The following is an 11249-nucleotide window of genomic DNA, read 5'->3' on the forward strand; positions in this document are numbered from 1 at the left end:
CTATTTTAAATGGAGGAAGTAATAGCTATGAAGAAAACCTAAAAGAAATTAATATGTATTGAGGCATTTTACTTCTAGTCCTGGAATTTTAGAAACACTATTATTCATTCTTGAATGATTTTTACCTGTCACCGATTAGTCATAGAATGACTTATTTGAGAAGTTTTTTTTTTAGTTGATTTCCTTTTGGTTGTGTTTCTGTTGTTTGTTTGAGTGTCATTGTTGTTTTTGTTGACTTCTTTGCGCATTTGTTACTGGTTTATCTTTCTGGTTTCAGGTTTGTGTGTGCTGGCATATTTTGTATAGATTTTGGGTGGGTTTTTTTTTTTTTGCTTGGACTGTTTAGTGTGTGTGTTCTCTTTTTTTTTTTTTGTTTATTAATAATAATTTGACTTTTGCTTTGGTAAAAAAAAAAAATCATCGTATGATACGTATAGTTGACTTGCTTTAGTGGAACATGTAAAATCATACAGTTGAAATTATGTTGGATAATATTGTTGGATTGCAATTATGTTTGAAAAACTAGCCAAACAAGAGAGATCCATCAAACAACAAATCCAAGGAACAACATGCTCCCTCTTATCATTGTTACAAGTCACTTATAATTAACTCATGAGAATTAAAAAAAGTTAGTCACATCATTTAAATATAAAACTAGATAGACAAGCCGCAAATTTACTTGTGATAAATTATGGGTTGACAGGTGAAGATTAAAAAAACTCATTTTTTGGCAAGTTGGAATTTTCCTAACCCAACCCATCAACTAACCTTTTAAAAAAAAATTATTTTTTTAAAAAATATAATTTGTATATATCTTTTTACCTATGAATTATTATCTAAATATCAATTTCACAAGTCTAAAGTTATGGGATAAAAAAAGAACACATTAGTTCAAATCTACAATAGCATGAGTTCGAAACCATATCTTATAGGAAGAATGGCACTTAAGTCCCAAAGGACAATTTTATCTCATTGAAGTTTTAACAAATTTCAAAATATATTGATTTTTTCTGACAATTTTAAATTCACAAATATGCAGCCTGCTTTCTGAAATTTACATTTCCTTCTACTTTGTTTTGCAGTTGATTTTCCATTTTAATTTAATAACACAATTTTTTAATAAAAACAAAAAAATAAATATTAAATTTTACAAGATTATTTATTTAACTCTAGAAATTTACAACTTACTCTCTCGGATTTGCAATTTCATCCATTATAATTTGCAACTCTATATCCTAATTTTATTTATAACTTAACCTCATTATTTATTTTTTTCTTGAGAAATTACTTAATCAATCTGAAGAATTTGTAATTTATTCTCTCTAATTTATAATTTCATTTACCATAATTTGGAACCCCAAGATCCAAATTTTATTTAGAAATTCATAAATACTATATCTCATAAACTAAAATTCAGTTAAAAAAAAGAAAAAGAAAAGCAAACTTTCAAAACAGTATTTCAGTTAAAGTATCGATATTTGATCATTACCTCTCTCTGTTCATCAGATATAAATGGAGCTGACAGATCCTTGAGCACTTCAACCATATGTTTAAAAGACACTTTCCCATGGCGATCTGAATCGTACACCTTAAAAATCACTTGAAACAAAAAGCTAGTGTGAGCTGTGATACACTTGGACCAAATTTCAAATGACTTGTAAATAATTAGTTAATGAAGTTAATTAGTCTTGGAAACATATACTCATTCTATTAAAAAATATAAAACTTTTTAATTGAATCATATTTTTAATAAAATAATTAATTATCTTCTACCTAACATTATTTTTTTATATTTACTTCTATTTAATAAAATATTTTATAATATTTTTAATAAAAATATATTAATTATATTTAAAATATTAAAAATGTCATATATTTTTTAATAGGAGAAGTATAATTATTAATTGCAGAATCTGTTGTATAATATAACTGACACATACATTCTATTTTTTTTGCTGTGGACTAGCTTTGGCACTGAAAGCAGACAAGAAGGCCGCGAAGTCCTTGAAATTCAGACCATCAACCATCTTGAATACCCTCTACAAAATAACCACATCAACTATCAAACACATCACGCAAAATGACATTCTGGCCCTATTTGTAGAGAGACGAAAATAGAAAGAAGAGAATACTAAAACGAGAGTTCCAAAGCAAAGTCAAGTATAAGGATGCCACACGGCTTATGTTGGTTAAATTGACATATTTCAGTAGGGTTTAAAGAAAATTCAATCTTTGTATGTTGCAACTCGGTGAAACTAGGGCAAGATGGCTCTAATTTATACCATGTTTTGAACTTGTCCTGTATTTTCATTTAATAAAAATTTATAAAATTGTTTATAAAAAAATATTTGAACTTACTAATTACCATTATGGAGTTTTGTTATCCATATATAGACGTGTATCAATTGATTTGATTAGAGATTCAACTGTGAAATTGTACAAAAGTGCATGTTTGGGATTACATTGGGATAGTTTCAAAACCAAGTTTTTGCCACCCCAACCAAAACATGGCTCCAAACATTCTCAGACTACCAAAGTCCTGAAAATAAGAACGACCATCAAGGTATTGATTTAAGAATCAATGATTAAATCAGTCAATATACTGGTTTAATAATTTATTAATTCAACGGGATAGGTTAACTCCCATTTTCATAGTATGTAAGAAAGTAGATGAAAGAAATGAAATTTGTACCTGAGAAAGTGGACTCGTTGCAAAATCAGGAACAGATAAGAACTCATCAGCTGAAATAAATCCTTTGGCATTACGATCAAGTTGGGAGAACCTTTGGTACAGAGACACTATTTCCTGCTGCGAATTTGATCAATTTCACACTATAATAACTCAGAGAACAGAAACAATGATTGAAGAACAACACTAAAGCCAAACTAAACCAATATAATTAGAACCTACACAAAGTATTGCAGTACTTTGGACTTCTTCAATGTCATATTGAGTAAGCATTGATGGCGCACTCCCCATTACTTCTCTCTCAGCTTCAACTATAAACTAAACAATATTTCACACTAACTGATATTAATTGAGCAGCTTGTATCTGGTAGCCATAGCTTGAGAGTGTAGTGAAAGAATCAAATTAATAAATTTTCTTTCTCCGCCCCATCAGAATTTTCTCGGTAAGGAGACGGAAACGAACCTCAAATTCGTGAGGGCTGTGAGCTTCAACAGTTACAACCAGCGAGCACTGGAGAAATATGTGTTGGAATATTTTACATATATATATATATAGTGAATTTGTATATATTCAATTAATTATTAAATCGGTACAGATTGACTTTGTTTGATCTTGTATGGACTATATAACTGAGGCATACAAGCAAGCTCATTTGAACAGAGTCTGTCAATTTTATCCACATCATAATATTGACCAAGTCAAAGAGCTCATGAGGGAATTAAATAATTAATTATATTTTAAGTAGTTACTTAGTCTTCTGCACGCTCAACATCGTGCTCCCTCTATTTTCTTTCTACTCTTTGTAAAGCTAAAAAGGTCTAATTGGTTGTGAACATGCTTATTCTCAAAATAATTGAGATCTTTACTTGGATTGATATTATCTTTAGAGCAATGGATTTAATGAGTATGCTCAGTAGACTTTTATTTCTTCGATTATTTTGATTAATTATTGAGATATTTTTAGCAGTATACACTAAGGTTGCATTGTCAACATCGACTGGGTCGAAAAGCAGCCATTATCTTGGTTCAATTCATATGAGGTCCCGAAGAACATTTCCATGTTTATCCGCTTGCAGGAATGGCCAGTGATGAGGTGCACAAAGCACAAATTACAAACAAACAAACAAACAAATCCATTGACGAAAATGGACCTTTTTGTAGGAAGAGGACAATAAATGTCAGAACTTTAAGCGCTTGCCAAAGAAGAAAATGACATGTAAGGATGATGAAGCCACAAGGGCTATCTTATATTTTCAATTTTTTTGTATATAAAAAGGATAATAACGAAGAAGATTAAATGGATGAGGATCAAGAGTCATGACGGGATATTTCTCATTTGGGCATCTTGCCCTCTAAATCACTTGTTGGATCAAAGACTCTAATTATCATCATTGTTATGATTTTGTCAAGAACCCACCAAAGGAAAAAAAGAAAAACACCGTTTCTATTTGACTTGTAGTTGATCAAAGCTATTTTAAAAAGGAATGAAGAAAGTGTTTGGATCTTTACGCCAAATAAGATTAAAAATAAAGAAGCCACATCATCGTTCATGGGAAAGAGGTTGCTTGGCCTTGGTTTTACCCTTGCGTGTTTTGAGATCTTGTAATGGAACAGCCAGTAGTTTAAAACTCGAGTCTTGACTTGTGAACTATTTTAAAATACATATAATTTTAAATTCCTATATTTTATTTGCGTTCATTATTTTATTACACTATTCATTATTTTATTACACTACTTTCATTACTTTCTATATCCACATCAGTTCAAACTCAAAATTTCATATTTAAATTATTATAATTTCTTTTATTAAAAATAATCTATAAATAAACTCACTAATCTTCTTAATTTTATTTAAGCAACCCCAAATTTCCCATTTATGCAAATATTTCCCGCTATTAATTTGTTATTTTACAAATGTAATGTAATATGTTACATTTATCACCATTAACTTTACGTTTTAAATGAGACCAATTCTTAGACTTTGAAATATATGCAGATTATTATTGTTTTCCTTCTTTTTTTCGTGGGGGGAACGTACTGATAACTCTATTAAACTTTAATTATTATACCAATAAAATTTCCAACCTTGAATTGTGTCGTTTAAATAAATTAATTAACACCAATCGAAGCCATCAAAGACTCAAATTTAATTTCCAAATAAATAAGATGAACTAATATTTTTATTAGAAACACTTGTTTTGATTTATTATTAAAGAACAACCGTCCTATCTTGGACGCGCTTGATCTGATGAATAAAATGAAATTAATTTTAAAAAAAAAAAACCATTTCCCTCTGAGAAATGAGACACAGCAAACGAAATCTTTATAGCACAGTAACTCACGGACGAGACAACTTCACTTGCAAGCTCATACATAATATAGTCTCGCTCTATTGGTTTCACTTGATTGAATATAGTCTCGCTCTATTGGTTTCACTTGATTGACCTTTTCAGTTTCTTATTGAGTGTTTCAGAGCCTAGTTTCTTTTCATTCACTTGCTATTCTTAAATTGAGATTCACAATGATTGATAATTTTACAATTTATTTTCAACATGTAAATCTCTCATTTCAACCCCATTGACACTGACCAAAACAAATCCTACACATGAAAGCAAAAAACACATCCCATGATAGGATAATTGAAATTTCATTTTGTCAAAAGAGAAGGCACGAGTTTTTGTAACAAATTTGAAGTTCTCATGATTAAACAGCTGCCTAAGGTTGGGGATGAAGCTATTGGGTACAAAAGAAAATTGCTTTTGAGGAATTGTCAATGGCAAACCCTATTCCCATCTGATGACCGAATTAAAAAAAAGGGATAAACAAAAAAGATACCTCTTGATCCTTCCATGTCCCCATTCCCTTAAAAGATCTTAAAAAGTAAACCACCATGCGTGGCAAAAAATGGAGCAAACACCAGCGACTCCACTGCCATGAGCTTTATCAGGATGTTGAGCGACGGGCCAGAAGTGTCCTTGAGAGGATCTCCGATTGTGTCACCGATCACAGCCGCTTTGTGTGGATCAGATCCCTTTGGCCCCAAGGTCCTCGCATGCTCAGATGCACCAGCCTGAGGAATCTCAATTCATTACTCACAAGAAACAGGAAAATCATGCAAACAAAAAAATTGTGGAAGAATCAGTTCGGTAGAGGTTAAGTAAAAAGCGTGAACTTTTACCTCAATGTACTTCTTAGCGTTGTCCCAAGCACCCCCAGTGTTGGACGCTGATATTGCGATCTATTGGGAAAATTACAATGCAGAATGTTCAGCAAACTTTAGATCGAGAGAAAATTTGTAACCTCGATGTTTCGTGATTGATGAAGATTGTTACCTGAACACCGGACACTAGAGAGCCAGCAAGAACACCTGAGAGAGTTTCAACACCGAAAAATGTGCCAACAATGAGTGGGGTGAGCATGACAAGGGCACCAGGGGGAATCATCTCTTTGATGGATGCATCAGTAGAGATTTTGACACAAGTAGCATAATCAGGCTTGGAATGGCCCTCGATGATGCCGGGAATGGTGTTGAATTGCCTGCGAACCTCCTCAACCATCTTCAAGGCAGCACTTCCCACACTCTTCATGGTCATGGCAGAGAACCAGTAGGGAAGCATGGCACCAACTAGGAGTCCAATGAAGACCTTAGGGGTCAAGACATCTACAGTTGAGATTGCAGCTCGGCTCACAAAGGCACCAAATAGGGCCAAAGACACTAATGCAGCAGATCCAATGGCAAAGCCCTGAAATAAAAAAGAGAAAAAGCTAATGAATTGTATTTAATAGGGTTAATATTGCATGACAATGGCCATAGGAAACACAAACCAATATTACTTTCAAACAAGGCAAGCATGCAGAAGCTCTTGTTTCACAGAGGCAGATACCAGCACAAGGATATCAGATTATAAAAATATCTCTGTAAATATATTCTTCAAGCCATTAAGATGCAGAAAAACCCATCAAGGCTCTCCCCCTGTTGAGCCGTGAGAACTTCTATACCACACATGTATTCTATGATATGAGAAAAGAGCCATAAGCATACACAATGCACTTCCCTAATCACAATGTAGTTGGACAAGAAAAAAAGAGGCTTCACAGATATGAACGATAAAGCAGCCCAAATAGAATCATAGTACCTTTCCAATGGCAGCAGTTGTGTTGCCAGCAGCATCAAGGGCATCAGTTCTCTCACGGATACGGTGGCTCATGCCCGCCATCTCAGCAATACCGCCAGCATTGTCACTGATGGGCCCATAAGCATCAATAGCCAACCCAGTAGCAATGGTGCTCAGCATCCCAAGGGCAGCCACAGCAATGCCATACATTGCAGCAAAACTAAAACTAACAAAAATGCTGACTGCAATAGCAAAAATAGGAATGATAACAGATTTGTATCCCAGGGCAAGGCCAAAGATAACGTTAGTTGCAGCTCCAGTCCGGCAAGAATCAGCTACATCTTGTACAGGGCTGCAAGAAATTATCTAATGTGATCAAAATCATGACGACAGCAGGAAATATAAGCTTGCATCCAATCTTTGCAAATATTCAGGTACCTGTAAGCATTGCTAGTATAATACTCAGTCACAAATCCAATAATAAGTCCAGCCCAGAGGCCAACCCCAACACATAGGAACAACTGCCTGGTAATTTCAACCATGTTAGAAGGTGAAGTTCGTTATCAACAGCAGATAAAACGAAAACAAAAAATGAACTAGTCTATCAGCATGAAGTAAACATGCTCTAAACAAAATAATGTCTGAAAGACTCTTTCTGAAAAAGAACTTTTTCTTCACCAGCTCTTTACAACTTTTTGAGCTCCGAAGTTGAAAATTGTGAAGGATGATGGCAGAGCTATCCAGGAAACAATTGCAATTCCAATGGTCATAAGAACTGTGGAGATGATAAGTTGCCTCTTCAATGCTGGTTCAATTTCCTTAACAGCCTTGATCTCAAAAAAGTCAGTAGCAAAGAGAGTAGTGAGCAAACAGACAAGAATGCCCATAGAACTAATAAGCAAGGGATATAACATTGCTGTAAGCTCATGGTTGACCCCAAATGAAGATATGGAAGCAACAACCAGAGCAGCACAGGATGATTCTGCATATGATCCAAACAAATCAGAACCCATTCCAGCAATATCTCCAACATTATCACCAACATTGTCAGCAATCACCTGAAGAAACAAAAGAAAAGGCTCACTAATATTAAAGCTCAAAAATAAAGACAGAATTCAATATCAAGTGAGTTTTTCATTCTAAATGAAAACAGATGAAAGGGGGCCAGTATTGCTTACAGCTGGGTTTCTTGGGTCATCCTCTGGAATATTCCGCTCAACTTTTCCGACTAGATCAGCACCAACATCAGCAGCCTTGGTATAGATACCCCCACCAACTCTACCAAACAGAGCCATGGAAGATCCACCCAAACCATAACCAGTAATAGCCTCAAAAAGGCCTTCCCAATCATCACCATAATATAGCTTGAAAAGATTGATAGCTATGTAGAGCACCAAAAGACCATTTGCTGCAAGAAGGAAACCCATCACCGCACCAGACCTAAATGCAGCAATAAAAGCTTTACCAACACCCTTTCTTGCCTCCAATGTTGTCCTTGCATTAGCATAGGTAGCTATCTTCATCCCAAGGTAACCAGAAAGGACTGAAGTGATAGCACCAAGCAAGAAAGACACGGTGCTGAATATTGCAGTTGCAAGTGCTGGCTTGCACATCCTCTCCTTATCATATGTGCAAGGCTGGCTCTTGGTGCTGAAGCTCTCAACAGAACCCAGGAAAAGGAAGATCAGGATTGCAAAAGCAGCCATGAAGACTCCCACATATTGATATTCAGTAAATAGAAAGGATGTAGCACCTGGAAAATTATGCACAAATTGTGTGTAAATGAACAATGTATGTATCTTGATCAACTTGTGAATCACATCATGCCAAGAACTTACAAGCTAAATCAAGGTGACATACAAACAGTAAAGTGAATTAAGTCAGTGCATGTAGTAAGGGATATACATTTCCATAAAACATAACACTAAACTCAATTTCAGGAACATATACAAATTCAATAGAACTTATAGTCGCGTGCACATCGAGCGTGATAGAAGAAGAAAACTTGTTTAGGCTCCGTAATTGTGAAAAACGAAACGGTTGGCAGTATGTTATAGAACCATGATTAAAGATTACTATTCATAACGTATGCCGGAAAATTAAATTAATTTTTTTTAGAAATGTTGATGAAGCTAATACACTTAGTATCATTATCCATAGATCTTGCTTCTGAAACGATGCGCTAAATGCCCTACATATTAACGCGGATATGCAGGATGACATAAAATTCAAACTTGAAGCCAAACATCAATATTAATATTATTAATATTAATTAATTAATTAATTACTAATTACTAATTAATAATTACACAGATCACAACGTGGACAACAAAATATCACCAAATCACCGGAAAATATAGTTCACGTGCTGTGCACATGAATAGACAAGATCGAGCATTTAATATAATCAACAATAACAATCGCTTATTGCTAATGCTAGCAACATAGCAAAAGACTCCAAGCCCTTCGGAGACTGCAATCATATGACACATTTTATTTATCCAGAGCACAATCAGCTGCACAAAACGAATAAAATCCAAGACGGAAACGAGAATGAAAAACCAAACGAGGAAATAGAAAGCAGATCTGATATTAGGTAAGGGAACTTTCGGCCTCTGAAGCCCAAACACGAGTAATAAATAAGGAATAAAATATCCCTGAAAAGATCCAACTTGTAAGAAATATCAAAAAAGGCAGAAGCTTTATGAAGTCATTTCATGTAAGAACAATGAAAAAGAAATTATTTTCTCTTCGTAATCTGTCGAATTTAAATCATCTGAATTTGAATTCTCCTGCGATTCGAACAACCAAATCATGCGGACTAAACAACACAGTCCATAAGATCAAATTTTTCACTTAGCTAAGCGTTTTCGAAACGTCAGAAAGAAGCATTCAAATTTTGCCTTGTTAACGAAATTCATTTCAGAAATTTTAAGACGCAGGAAAGCAATAACCAGATCTCAGACAAATCTCCAGATCTATAATACAAGCTCACCTTCAGAGATGGCATTCTGAATATCAGCGCATTTCATGACGACATTGTGGTCATTGATACCTTCCTCTTCTTCAATCAAGTAGTCGCCGTACCCATTCTTGTTACTCGGAGACGACGACGGTCCGTGACGCTCAGGAGTGAGCTTTACACGAGAAACAAGGAACCACTGCACCAACGAGAAAACGATCCCCACAATAGCGCACACCGGGATCGCTATCTCCGTCGCAAGCTCCGACAACAGAGCAACACCCATCCTCGCCGGAAACCTATCACCGCCGGTGACCTTAATCGGAAAAAAAAATGCAAGCTCGAAGACCGGCAACGAAAAACCAAGACGACACTGTAATAGACGAAGCGAGCTCGGGTAGCGCGAGGGAAATGGACATTTATAGCGAAACTAGAAGTGACGTTGAGGAGAAAAAGTTACTCTACACTGAACACCACATACAAAAATTGAACTCAATTCCTATCCGTTAGATCCTCCGTCCAGAGTAAAGATCATCTAAAAGGAAATCACAGATCACGCTATCTCGGTGTACCCGTGACGTGTCATTTTCTGAGTGTTCGACAATGAGTGGGGCGAGGGCTGGTGAAATATGGACCGTTGACCTTGTCGGTTTGACGGTGATGATGGAGAGTCAAGGGTTAGAGATGATGGGATTAATTTAGTGTCGAAGCAGATGATTGTGAGGCTAAGGAAATTATAGATGAGAATATCATGGGAGTCTTGACCCCTAAAAAAAAAAAATAGAGAGAGAATATCGTGGAAGCTTTTTAGAAACGGCTTTAGTGATGCTGACGTAGGCAGTGTTGAATAGCGTGCAAAGCGTCCTATCGGATAAAAATCATTTTTTTGGGTAATTTCCGTATACGTACCGTATTATACCAATCCGTATTTCGTATATGGTACAAGTTAAGATTTAAGATGATCTTTTTGTTATTTACTATTTACTATTGGTTCTTACCTCAATTTCATTTTTTTTCATATTTTTATTGACAAAATAAAGACTTATTTTATTGGACAGAATAAAGACTTTGTTTTTTTTTGGCCAAATAAAGACTTCGTTGAATGTTGTTAAATAGTAAAAGCTTTTCCAAACCATGAGACCTATGAGTACGGATCACATTACTTGGAATGAATTTGGTTGGTTTATATTGAATTTAATTTTATTATTATGCCTTAGATATTCTATTATTTTACATTTTGGAAAAGTAAAATTGTGGGTATTTAAAAATCACAAATTAAAACTTTAAATCTGTGCCGATTTCATTACAGTGACATGTAATGAACACCCAACATGGATCCATGTTGATAGGCCTCCAGGAATTAATTCATTTACGAATGTTTAGATATAATTTTTATGCAAAGTGAATATTTAGACATAACAATGTAAATGGTTTGAAATGACTTTTGTAATATTGAAAATGATGTATTTGTGATGTATCTGC

General features: G+C 34.7%; 2 protein-coding genes across 2 annotated transcripts; both read right to left on the bottom strand.

The window, feature by feature from the left end:
- Positions 1 to 983: 983 nt before the first annotated feature.
- On the bottom strand, positions 984 to 3220 carry LOC129287447 (uncharacterized). Its single transcript, XM_054923600.1, has 4 exons — positions 3153 to 3220; positions 2912 to 3007; positions 2693 to 2809; positions 984 to 1588 (listed from the first exon to the last, which is right to left on the bottom strand). Exons 2-4 carry the CDS (start codon positions 2978 to 2980, stop codon positions 1460 to 1462), a joined length of 315 nt encoding a protein of 104 aa, XP_054779575.1. The 5' UTR covers positions 2981 to 3007; positions 3153 to 3220; the 3' UTR covers positions 984 to 1459.
- A 2098-nt stretch (positions 3221 to 5318) lies between these two features.
- Positions 5319 to 10160, bottom strand: LOC129288346 (pyrophosphate-energized vacuolar membrane proton pump-like). The gene is made up of 8 exons (XM_054924864.1): positions 9801 to 10160; positions 7984 to 8558; positions 7484 to 7863; positions 7244 to 7330; positions 6827 to 7157; positions 6023 to 6433; positions 5869 to 5928; positions 5319 to 5760 (listed from the first exon to the last, which is right to left on the bottom strand). The coding sequence occupies exons 1-8, from the start codon at positions 10051 to 10053 to the stop codon at positions 5554 to 5556; spliced, it is 2304 nt and encodes a 767-aa protein (XP_054780839.1). The 5' UTR covers positions 10054 to 10160; the 3' UTR covers positions 5319 to 5553.
- Positions 10161 to 11249: the final 1089 nt, after the last annotated feature.

Source organism: Prosopis cineraria, unplaced genomic scaffold, assembly GCF_029017545.1.
Source record: "Prosopis cineraria cultivar Desert tree isolate PC_DT_omini unplaced genomic scaffold, ASM2901754v1 PC12, whole genome shotgun sequence".
Lineage (NCBI taxonomy): Eukaryota > Viridiplantae > Streptophyta > Magnoliopsida > Fabales > Fabaceae > Prosopis > Prosopis cineraria.

Bases quoted from the DNA above. Each gene is read 5' to 3' on its own strand.
- LOC129287447 (XM_054923600.1), bottom strand. From the start codon at position 2,980: ATGGGGAGTGCGCCATCAATGCTTACTCAATATGACATTGAAGAAGTC. The intron at 2,810-2,911 runs GTAGGTTCTAAT...TCAAATTCGCAG, and splicing joins AAAGTACTGCAATACTTTGT to CAGGAAATAGTGTCTCTGTA. The intron at 1,589-2,692 runs GTACAAATTTCA...GTGATTTTTAAG, and splicing joins CAACGAGTCCACTTTCTCAG to GTGTACGATTCAGATCGCCA.
- LOC129288346 (XM_054924864.1), bottom strand. From the start codon at position 10,053: ATGGGTGTTGCTCTGTTGTCGGAGCTTGCGACGGAGATAGCGATCCCG. The intron at 7,864-7,983 runs GTAAGCAATACT...TTGTTTCTTCAG, and splicing joins ATGACCCAAGAAACCCAGCT to GTGATTGCTGACAATGTTGG. The intron at 5,929-6,022 runs GTAACAATCTTC...TTTTCCCAATAG, and splicing joins CTCTAGTGTCCGGTGTTCAG to ATCGCAATATCAGCGTCCAA.